The 12,364-nt window shown below is 42.9% G+C and overlaps 1 protein-coding gene across 1 annotated transcript in view; it reads right to left on the bottom strand.

Annotated features, from left to right (window-relative positions):
- The window catches only part of ece2a (endothelin converting enzyme 2a), a 297,773-nt gene extending 286,725 nt beyond the window's left edge, over positions 1-11,048 (bottom strand). The window contains 2 exon segments of the mRNA XM_068041679.1: positions 10,530-10,647; positions 10,974-11,048. Coding sequence (XP_067897780.1) covers positions 10,530-10,647; positions 10,974-11,048 — 193 coding nt within the window.
- Positions 11,049-12,364: the final 1,316 nt, after the last annotated feature.

The raw sequence follows: 12,364 nt of genomic DNA, 5'->3' as shown, positions 1-12,364 counted from the left end.
AATTGGGCTAGATTGAAACATTATTCCAGGACAATGAACCCAGCCTGAGGTCAAAAGATGTCTAACAGAATGACAAGTTAAGCTTACATGAGTGTAGTTAATATTCCTTCATAGGCACAGAGGGAATAATTAAGGAATTGTTCTCCGGGTCAGGAAGAATTGGATTCCTATTCTCCACGTTAAGAAAACAGCAAAGGATTAGATAACCAAAATGAATGAAATGACCAGATAATCTGTTTTTTTTAATTCATTCAGGGATGTGGGCATCGCTGGCTAGGCCAGCATTTATTGCCCATCCCTAATTGCCCTTGAGAAGGTGATGGTGAGCTGCCTTCTTGAACCGCTGCAGTCCATTTGGGGTCGGTATACCAACAGTGCTGTTAGGAAGGGAGTTCCAGGATTTTGGCCCAGCGACAGTGAAGGAATGGCGATATAGCTCCAAGTCAGGATGGTGTGTGACTTGGAGGGGAACTTGCAGGTGGTGGTGTTCCCATGCATGTGCTGCCCTTGTCCTTCTAGTTGGTATAGGTCACGGGTTTGGAAGGTGCTATCTGAGGAGCCTTGGTGCATTGCTGCAGTGCATCTTGTAGATGGTACACACTGCTGCCACTGTGTGTCAGTGGTGGAGGGAGTGGATGTTTGTAGATGGGGTGCCAATCAAGTGGGCTGCTTTGTCCTGGATGGTGTCGAGCTTCTTGAGTGTTGTTGGAGCTGCAGCCATCCAGGCAAGTGGAGGGTATTCCATCACACTCCTGACTTGTGCCTTGTAGATGGTGGACAGGCTTTGGGGAGTCAGGAAGTGAGTTACTCGCCTCAGGATTCCTAGCCTCTGACCTGCTCTTGTAGCCACGGTATTTATGTGGCTACTACAGTTCAGTTTCTGGTCAATGGTAGTCCCTAGGATGTTGATAGTGGGGGATTCAGCGATGGTAATGCCGTTGAATGTCAAGGGGAGATGGTTAGATTCTCTCTTGTTGGAGATGGTCATTGCCTGGCACTTGTGTGGCACGAATGTTACTTGCCACTTATCAGCCCAAGCCTGGATATTGTCCAGGTCTTGCTGCATTTCTGCACAGAATGCTTCAGTATCTGAGGAGTCACGAATGGTGCTGAACATTGTGCAATCATCAGCGAACATCCCCACTTCTGACCTTATGATTGAAGGTAGGTCATTGATGAAGCAGCCGAAGATGGTTGGGCCTGGGACACTACCCTGAGGAACTCCTGCAGTGATGTCCTGGAGCTCAGATGATTGACCTCCAATAACCACAACCATCTTCCTTTGCGCTAGGTATGACTCCAGCCAGCGGAGGGTTTTCCCCCTGATTCCCATTGACTCCAGTTTTGCTGGGGCTCCTTGATGCCATACTCGGTCAAATGCTGCTTTGATGTCAAGGGCAATCACTCTCACCTCACCTCCTGAGTTCAGCTCTTTTGTCCATGTTTGAACCAAGGCTGTAATGAGGTCAGGAGCTGAGTGGCCCTGGCGGAACCCAAACTGAGCGTCACTGAGCAGGTTATTGCTAAGCAAGTGCCGTTTGATGGCACTGTTGATGACACCTTCCATCACTTTACTGATGATTGAGAGTAGGCTGATGGGGCAGTAATTGGCCGGGTTGGACTTGTCCTGCTTTTTGTGTACAGGACATACCTGGGCAATTTTCCACTTTGCAGGGTAGATGCCAGTGTTGTAGCTGTACTGGAACAGCTGGGCTAGGGGTGCGGCAAGTTCTGGAGCACAGGTCTTCAGTACTATTGCCTGAATATTATCAGGGCCCGTAGCTTTTGCAGTATCCAGTGCCTTCAGTCGTTTCTTGATATCACGCGGAGTGAATCGAATTGGCTGAAGTCTGGCATTTGTGATGCTGGGGTCTTCAGGAGGAGGCCGAGATGGATCATCAACTCGGCACTTCTGGCTGAAGATTGTTGCAAATGTTTCAGCCTTATCTTTCGCACTGATGTGCTGGGCTCCCCCATCATGGAGGATGGGGATATTTGTGGAACCACCTCCTCCAGTTAGTTGTTTGATTGTCCACCACCATTCACGGCTGGATGTGGCAGGACTGCAGAGCTTAGATCTGATCCGTTGGTTATGGGATCGCTTAGCTTTGTCTATCGCATGCTGCTTACGCAGTTTGGCACGCAGATAGTCCTGTGTTGTAGCTTCACCAGGTTGACATCTCATTTTGAGGTATGCCTGGTGCTGCTCCTGGCATGCCCTCTTGCACTCTTCATTGAACCAGGGTTGGCCTCCTGGCTTGATGGTTACGGTAGAGTGGGGGATATGCCGGGCCATGAGGTTACAGATTGTGGTTGACTACAATTCTGCTGCTGCTGATGGCCCACAGCACCTCATGGATGCCCAGTTTTGCATTGCTAGATCTGTTCGAAATCTATCCCGTTTAGCACGGTGGTAGCGCCACACAACACGATGGACAGCATCCTCAATGTGAAGGCGGGACTTAGTCTCCACAAGGACTGTGCGGTGGTCACTCCTACCAATACAGTCATGGACAGAAGCATCTGCGGCAGGCAGATTGGTGAGGACGAGGTCAAGTATGTTTTTCCCTCGTGTTGGTTCCCTCACTACCTGCCACAGACCCAGTCTAGCAGCTATGGCCTTTAGGACTCGGCCAGCTTGGTCAGTAGTGGTGCTACCAAGCCACTCTTGGTGATGGACATTGAAGTACCCCACCCAGAGTACATTTTATGCCCTTGCCACCCTCAGTGCTTCCTCCAAGTGGTGTTCAACATGGAGGAGTACTGAGTCATCAGCTGAGGGAGGGCGGTAGGTGGTAATCAGTAGGAGGTTTCCTTGTCTATGTTTGACCTGATGCCATGAGACTTCATGGGGTCCGGAGTCGATGTTGAGGACTCCCAGGGCAACTCCCTCCCTCCTGTATACCACTGTGCCATCACCTCTGGTGGGTCTGTCCTGCCGGTGGGACAGGACATACCCGGGGACGGTGATGGCAGTGTCTGGGACATTGTCTGTCAGGTATGATTCCGTGAGTATGACTATGTCAGGCTGTTGCTTGATTAGTCTGTGGGACAGCTCTCCCAACTTTAGCACAAGCCCCCAGATGTTAGTAAGGAGGACTTTGCAGGGTCGACAGAGCTGAGTTTGCCGTTGTCGTTTCCGGTGCCTAGGTCGATGCCGGGTGGTCCGTCCGGTTTCATTCCTTTTTATTGACTTCGTAGCGGTTAGGTACAACTGAGTGGCTTGCTCGGCCATTTCAGAGGGCATGTAAGAGTTAACCATATTGCTGTGGGTCTGGAGTCACATGTAGGCCAGACCAGGTAAGGACAGCAGATTTCCTTCCCTAAAGGACATTAGTGAACCAGATGGGTTTTTACAACAATCGACAATGGTTTCATGGCCATCATTAGACTAGCTTTTAATTCCAGATTTATTAACTGAATTCAAATTCCACCTTCTGCTGTGGTGGGATTCGAACCCATGTCCCCAGAGAAATACCCTGGGTCTCTGGGTTACTAGTCCAGTGATAATACCACTCCCTACCCATTGGTAGAGTTGGTTATGAGATAAATGTTGGTCGGGATACTTGGAGAACTCCCCTGCTCTTCTTCAAATATTGCCATGGGAACCATTACATCCACTTGAGAGAGCAACCAGGCTTCAGTTTAACGTCCGATCCAAAGATGGCACCTCCAGCACTCCCTCAAGTACTGCACTGAAGTGTCAGCCTAGATTATGTGTTCCACTGTCTGGAGTGGGACTTGAACCCACAACCTTCTGACTCAAAAGCAAGAGTCCTACTAACTGAGCCTTGGCTGACACCAGAGCAGAGTTGAAGATCCAATTCTGATGCAAAGTGATTTTTTTTTTTAAATTAGCATAAATTAATGAAGAATGATTTTTTTTTAACTGCACACAGAAAAAAAAACAGGCCTCAGTTTAGGGGATGTTCACACTAAGAGTAACAGGAATCAGTAAACCTACTCTTATTCACCTTGAAACAGTCAAGTGAAAGCTTGTGGGGTCACTTTAATTCATCTGCACATACGAGTATATCGTTGAAGTGTTAAGAAGAAAGCAATAATTTTCATTTTTTATTGCACTTTTAACATTAAAAAATCCAAAAATGCTGCACAAATAGGAAAGTTTAGAGCAACAAACAGTAAGACACAGGGGGAGAGATTGGAATGAAAAACTTGGTCAAAAAGATTGGTTTAGAGATGAATTTTATAGAAGGTAAGAGAAATGTGCAGGTGGACCTTCAGAGATAGGAGTCAAGGCACCTGAAATGTTGGGCAAAAGGAGGGGAATGCACAAAAGGCCAAAGTCAAACGACTTAAAGGTGCAGGAAGGGATATAAGGCTGTAGGTGGTTGCAGAGATAGAGTGGGTGAGGCTGTGGAAAGATTTGAAGTCAAAGATAATAAATTTAATACATTGGTGGGTAAGTAGCCAGTGAAGGTGAGCGAAGTGTAATAAGCAAGAAAGACTACATTTTGGACAACAGTGTTCAGAGGAAACAGCATCAGAGGTCAACAAGGCTATTGAAAAGATGGAACCTAAAAGTGACCAAAGCACAGATAAGGGCTTCAGTGGCAGAGGAGCCAGTAGATTGCAGAGATGGAAGTAAGCAGTCTTGCTATTGATTAGAATGTGGGGGTTGAAGTTCAGCTGTGGTTGTAATAAGATGCAAAGTTCAGGTTCAGCTTCAGTCAGTGGCAAGAAAACAATGTTTATTGCAGAGACTTAATATCATGCAGGTAGTCTGACAACATAGAGGTGGTCAAAAGGTTAAAAAAAAAACACTGATCGAGGGAAACTGATGTTTTGTGACAAATTCACAAGTTTTTTCTATAGCATGGAAGTCACTGAAACCCAGAAAATAAAAGAACCTCTTCAATTACGAAAGAAAATTAGTTTGGCGTTGAGGGTTTACAACCTGTTGCTTTCATACTTGGCCACTCCTTGGGGTGAAGGTCTGGGGACTTCAACCCACGAATTGCTTTCAAGCAAGTACTATTGGAAAATTCACCTCTGGGAACATTTTGTATCAGAGCTTTCCAGCACTTTAGGCCTGTTTTAATTTCAACCCCTGGTTCAACACAATTCTTTATTAGGGAGAACTTCATTTCACTTATCTGAGCTAAACTGAACCTAGCTGTTCCTTACCAGATATTTCAGCTACCTTTCAGAGTATAGTTTACAGTACAAATTATTAAGTGGCTTGGTGACTATGGTCAAGCTTCTCAAAAAGTAATATCTCAATGTGATAAACTGACAATATATTGACTGGTACGAAGAATGACAGTGCTGCCCAAAATGTTCATTTTACGTGAAAGTTCCCTGGCAACAATGAAGAACAGTTTCAACAAGTATGTTGCAGCAGGAAGAATGGATGGACACGACGGCAATAAAACAGAGAGATTTAAAAAAAAACTTTATTGTAGTTTGTACTTTTTCATTCACAAGACAACTTTTGATAAGGTTTTGAGATAGCTGACAGCCTAACATCTATCACAGCTCATTAACACCGCCTCGCTCTCAAGTTGCAATGCTGATGCTGCCAGTGCTCAAGCTTCTTACTTTGAGACTATTAAAAATATGAACAAAATATAGATACAGATATTGTCAAATTCTTCTAGATTTTCACTGAGCTTGGTTATTAACACTTTAATTCTATGAATTCCCCTTGCCAGGAATATCAAACTACTGCCGCCAATGACATGCCACAAAATAAACAAATCTATTGGAGAATACAGATTTTGATATTGGTTTTCCACCTTATGGAACATTCATTTATCTAGAATTGTACAGACTGGTATCAAAAAGAGAAAAAAAAGTTGTTAAAACATTTATAGCAAACACATTAATCACTATTTGTTTTACAAAATTCAAACATTCATTTCTAGAAACTTCTTATAACCGTGTTACGACCAACCACTCAATTCAAAGCCCCCAATCAAAATATATGATTCTGATTGTGGTGGGAGAAACGCACTGTTGATTCAGTCCCGTCCCTCCACAGATTGCCTAACATATCATTTTAAACTTTCCAAATTAAAGAAGGACCTAGCCAAATTGTACCATCTATTAACCCCCGAATGAGGCTAACCAAACCAGGTGTCTTTAGATCAACAAATTAACTATTTAATTAGAAAAACTAAATTCTTAAACACTACTAAGATATAAACGACAATTAGAATGAAAAAAATTAGAGTCCTTGCAGATTTACACTTCTGCCGCATGTGGAAGAGTCCAAGGTTGCTTGAAGTCCTCACAGCCGTCCGGTGGGGGGATAAAGGTTCTTCAACAGTAGAACAGTCCGTTGTCTAATTCAGAAGTCGAAATAGTTGCTCCTTCTCCAGCGATGAATTTCAACAACGAAAAACTTGCAAACACTTTTTAATAAATCAATTTGGCTTTAGAATTTTTTTGAGGGATAAAAGATTGTCACAGTCTAACCTCCCTTCCTTCAGTTTAAAATATCAGAGATCTCTATTTTGGCTTGACTTTTTAGAATTTTGAGAGAGAATAATAAATAAACAGACTAAATTCTCTTCCTTCAGTTTAAATTGTCTGACAGCTCTCCTTTCAGGTGCTAACACACAGCTGTCTGTCTGTTTCTCAATTAGAACAGTCTGTCTCAACTAAAAAGCCAGTTCAAAAAATAATTGCAACATTGCATATCCAGTCCCTGGTCTCTGAATGGCTGCTGCCAGGCAACCCGATGCATTCTTTGAAGCTGGTTGGTTCCCTCTCCATATGGTTGTATCCAACTGCAACAAAAATGCATTTTCTCTAACTCCTGAGGCTTGCTGGCTCTTAAAGCAGTACGGCTCCTTTTCCCGAACAAAAAATACAGGATTATAACAACCGATATAGCTGGCCTGCCTTGCAGTGTTTCTCAAGCATTGCTTTTGCACATTCAGATGAATGCAATTAAATCAAGTTTCCTTCAAAAAACATACATCATTCACAATATAATAAAAGTAAAATACTGTGGATGCTGGAAATCTGAAATAATGGTCTGTGACCTTTCACCTGAAACGTTAACTCTGCTTCTGTCTCCACAGATGCTGCCAGACCTGATGAGTATTTCCAGCATTTTCTGTTTATAATTCACAATAGCTGCCATAGGCACAGGGAGTAGAAATATAGTGCAGTCCTGGGAAAAATGGCCACTGAAGCAATTTCACTGCCTGGATCTTTAATTATGATGATTCTTTCCATTTTGCATTTCTAAAAAAAAATCTCTAAGTTCTATATACCAATGAGTATTTCTAAAACATTGTTACCTTTTTTTGGACTTAATGAATTATGTTAAAACTACACTCTTGAATTATGAAACAAAGTTGCTTGAAAAAAACTAAATGTGTCCACCTGTTGAAAAATCTATGTCAAGGGATACAGTAGCTTTTTACTACAACTAGCTGCCTCTGGCAAGAATGGGAAATAAATACAGCAGTACACCAGTATTGCACTTTTGAGTTAAATCGCCTAAGTCACAATGAGCCTAACACCCTTTGTTCATAGGGCACCAAATAGCAGCTGTCCATTTGTCTCTAGGTCAGGGCAGCCTGTGCTCTCTAGATGGAGCAAAACATGTAGCCATTGACCTGGAAGAGATGAAAAACAGGAAGAAGTCTAGAAAGAGAACAAAATCTTATAATAGAGGGAGAAATTAAAAACATCTTTCTCTGAATCGCATGAGTGCCCTCTACTGTAAAAGCTGTAAAGTTGCAGTCACTTAAAAAAAACTATTTAAAACTGCAACATTTCCCCAAACGTACACTCTCTCTAAAGTTAGCCATTTCCTCTTTAAATCAGGAATGTGATCAAAATTTAATTTTTCACGTTTCTCCCTATGGTACTGACCAGTACATATTCTCCTTTCAATTGAAACTGAGTTGGTCTAGGTCAGAGATTTCTTCCTGTCCACAATAAATGCTACTGAATTATTAAGTAGGTCAAAATCAAGCAGAGCAAACCATACAAAAATCAAGTGAATCTTTCCCTTCCCCAGTAAGTTGAGCCTCAATCTTACACAGCTGCATTGATTTAATAAAAATCACCCAACCTAGACAAACAAGCAAGTCTGACAGTGGGCATGGGACTAGCAATGGACCAGTGTATTCATCCAACTTCCAAGACATGCTGACTGCACTGGGATGTGATATGATGACAATTATTGTATGGAATTTTACCGACTTTCACCAATAATCATCCTTGTTCTTCCCATCATACTAGCAAACCAAGCACTTTTAAAAAACAACAAAAATTATGGAACAGTCAAATCTGGCAGTTCTAAGATCTTATTTTCAAGATCTGTTATTATATTTTGGGTCACTTTATTCAAGATCCAAAGGTTTAATTTATGGACAAAAAACAAGTCAACCTTTGTTTAATTATATATACAGTCAAAACTTACTTCAGAATTGCAGCAAAGGAAAAGAACTGACAGGGAAAGAGACCAAAATGAAATGGTTCCATAGAACCGTGTTCGCAACCTTGGTGTCGTATTTGACTTCGAGATGAGCTTCCAAACACATATCCATTCCATTACAAAGATTGCCTATTTCCACCTCCGTCACATTGCTCAGCTCCGCCCCTGCCTCAGCTCCTCTGCCGCTGAAACCCTCATTCATGCCTTTGTTATTTCTAGACTTAACTATTCCAACGCACTCCCAGCCGGCTTCTCACGTTCTACCTCCAATAAACTTGAGCTCATCCAAAACTGCTGCTCATGTCCTAACATGCACTAAGTCCCATTCAGCCAATACCCCTGTGCTCACCGACATACACTGACTCCCAGTTAAATAAAGAGTCCATTTTAAAATTCTCATCCTTATTTTCAAATCCCTCCATGGTCTGGCACCTCCCTATCTCTGCAATTTCCTCCAGTCCCACAACCCTTGAGATCTCTGGGCTCCTCCAATTCTGACTGCTTGAACATCCCCCACTTAATCAGTCCACCGTTGGCACCCTGCTTTCAGTTGCCAAAGCCCTAAGCTCTGGAATTTCTTCCTAAACCTCTCCACATTTCTACCTGTATTCCTTCCTTTAAGATATTCCTTAAAACCTACTTCTAACCAAGCTTTAGGCCATCTGCCTTAATATGTCCTTGTGTGGCTCAGTGTCAAATTGTATTTTATAATACTCCTGTGAAGTACCATAGAAAGTTTTAATACAAAAGGTGCTATATAAATACAAGTTGTTATTGTTGTAGTAGTAACCCTGCATCAGCATATGTCAGTGCCATATGTCATGGCATGCTGCAAAACAAACTATTCTTCTTTCTGGCAACATGATAATTCATGATCAAATACACAGCAATGTGTTAGGGCAAAATACCCCCAAGAAACAATTTCCTCAGTTTGTGGTAACATGCTGTGATATCAGCAAGCAGTAGTATGCACTATTCCCTAGCTGAATAAATGGAAAACAATGGAAAGTATTGATTCCCATCTGATACTTTCAGTTAGCCACAGATCAAATCCAAAAAAATTGTCATCTATCCTGCAACCCCAGTTAACCTGAAGTCTACAGTTGGCTTACCCACAGGTGATCAAACAGTAAAAGTGTTTAAAAATGTTACTTTCTATTATTTTCCCTAAACATAAAAGTACCAAAGTGCATGCCAATGTAGGACTGAAAGGATGTGATATACTGTATAGTTTTCCCCAGTGATATGTTTAAAATTGTCATTCTCTCAATGTGGCATGTATCAGTGCTAGCTCTCTAATCCCAGTTCCCTGCCATTTCCCTGAATCCTTTTGAATGTGTACTTTCGAAATTCCTATTATATTGCCTTTTAAGTTACTCTGTAATCACTACCTTATCAAACATGTGATTTAGCAGTCCGTGTTCAAATAACTCTCTAATACAAGAAATGCTGGAAATACCCAGCAAGTCTGGCAGCATCTGTGGAGAAAGAAGCAGAGTTAACATTTCAGGTCAGGTCAGAGATGAAGGGTCACTGACCTAAAATGTTAACTCTGCTTCTCTCACCACAGGTGCTGCCAGACCTACTGAGTATTTCCAGCATTTCTTGTTTTTATTTCAGATTTCCAGCATCTGCAGTATTTTGCTTTTACCTCTGTAAGTAAAGATTCTTTCCACAGTGGCGCAGTGGTTAGCACCGCCGCCTCACAGCTCCAGCGACCCGGGTTCAGTTCTGGGTACTGCCTGCACAGAGTTTGCAAGTTCTGCCTGTGACCGCGTGGGTTTCCGCCGGGTGCTCCGGTTTCCTCCCACAGCCAAAGATTTGCAGGTTGATAGGTAACTTGGCCATTGAAAATTGCCCCTAGTGTAGGTAGGTGGTAGGAGAATGGTGGGGATGTGGTAGGGAATATAGGGATTAACGTAGGATTAGTATAAATGGGTGGTTGTTGGTCGGCACAAACTTGGTGGGCCGAAGGGCCTGTTTCAGTGCTGTATCTCTCTATGACACACTGTCCCTCTAATAATTATCCTGAGTATATGCCTCCTTTTAACCCATTTGCCAACCAATGAAAAAACAATCAAATAAAAATAGACAATACAGTAAATACTCAGGATGGTTTCATCGCTCTGAATCTTCTCTTTCAGCAAATGTTCAAAGTGGAAAAACGCCCCAAACCACTCAAAGGCCTCCTCATGGCAATAACGGTCATCCCAGTAATCCTGATCCTTGCATCACAAGTTACTACTTGCAAATGATCCATTTTCTAAAAAGAGTCTCCAGTGCAGTTAAAGGTACACTCAGCTTTAATCCCTTTTCCAAAGTTTGGACTTGATTCAGATCCCTTTCTCAGCCTAAGTTAGATCAGGTCCCTTTCTCATATTATCCTGGCTCAGTTTGTGTTGGTCCCTTTCCTTGCTGTTAACCCAGGTGGGGTCCTGACTAGCATTGTATCTGATCCCTATCTATTGTTGTCCTGCTTGGGCTGTTTTTTTTTCCAAAAATATACTTTATTCATAAAAATCTGTAAAAAAAATACATTATAAAACAGTACCAAGTTGACATTGCAGAAAGTGCAAAGGTTTTCTTCAATACAGGAATGAGTTGCCTTGCAACCCTTCCGTTCCATCTTACATGCCATGTACATTTTACAGCAAACCCGCGGGGTTTCCCATGGCAGTTCACTATGGCAGGAGGACCTTACACAGCTCAGGCTGCATCTGGTCCCATTCTCTCCTTTAACTGAGCTCAGGTAGTATCGGACCCTTCTCATTCCTGTTATTCCAGGTCAGACTCCTCTCGGTCAGGCTGTATTTTGGTCTCTTATTTTTGTGTGTCACAAGGCGTCAAGTTCTTTTTATGTCAGGTTACCCTCCTGTGTCACGGTAGAGCCAGGTCGCATTGTCCCGAGTCCCTGTCCCCCTCTCCAGTTATCCCAGCTCTTCCTTTCCCGTGTCTATCTGCCGGTCTGGTCCAGGGCCCTGTCTCTGCAGTGTGGAACCCTCCGGCTCGCATTCAACTCGCGCTGCTCGAGTTTATTATGATGTCTTTGAATTAGAAGCGCATTAAAGACGGATGAGTGGCGAGATGGGCTCGAGCCGTTCCGTTATTCTACCGGGAAAGTTTAAATGTGTTTGGAACCTGCCGCCTGTCCACGTGACCCTCCCGCCAGCCAATCCGAAGTCCGTCAGCCGGAGCCTCCAAGAATAGAGTCCGCTGGAAACTGGCGGCCAAGGACAACAGGTCCCACCGAATGTTACAGTTCAAATCAAATTCTGATGAAGGTCACTTTAACTTTGTTTTTCTCTCCATAGATGCTGCCAGAGCTGCTGAGTATTTCCAGCACTTTCCGTTCTCATTTCAGAGTTTCAGCATCCACAGTATTTTGCTCTTATTTCTGATGAAAGGTTATTCACCTGAAACATTTAACTCTCTACAGATGCTGCTTGACCGGCTGAACATTTCTAGCATTTTCTGTTTTTGTTTCAGATTTCCAACGTTCACAACATTTTGCTTTTGTAAAGATTGTAAAAGTGACTCTAATGTTCTTAGTCCATGTTGACCTTAATGTGTGTAACTGATTTGAAAATATTAACTATCATAGAATCAATGGTTACAGCACAGGAGGCCGTTCAGCCAGTAGTGTCTGTGCCGGCTCTCTAGTCCTGATTTTTTTTTCCTCATCAGGTGCTTGTCCAATTCTCTTTTTAAGTCCTCGACTGAATCTACCTCCATCACACTCTCAGGCAATGCATTCCAGATCCTAACCACTTGCTTCATAAAAAGTTTTTCCTCATGTCACTGTTGCTTCTTTCGCCAGTTACCTATCAGTATCCTTTAGTTCGGGATCCTTCTGCCAATGGGAACAATTTTCCCCCATCTATTCTGTCCAGACCCGCCATGATTTTGAACCTCTGTTAAATCTCCTCTTAATCTTCTCTTCTC

This window comes from Heterodontus francisci, chromosome 11 (genome assembly GCF_036365525.1).
Source record: "Heterodontus francisci isolate sHetFra1 chromosome 11, sHetFra1.hap1, whole genome shotgun sequence".
In the NCBI taxonomy this organism is placed as follows: Eukaryota; Metazoa; Chordata; class Chondrichthyes; order Heterodontiformes; family Heterodontidae; genus Heterodontus; species Heterodontus francisci.
The sequence above is the reverse complement of the archived record's forward strand: the minus strand, read 5'-3'. Positions and strand labels throughout refer to the sequence as shown.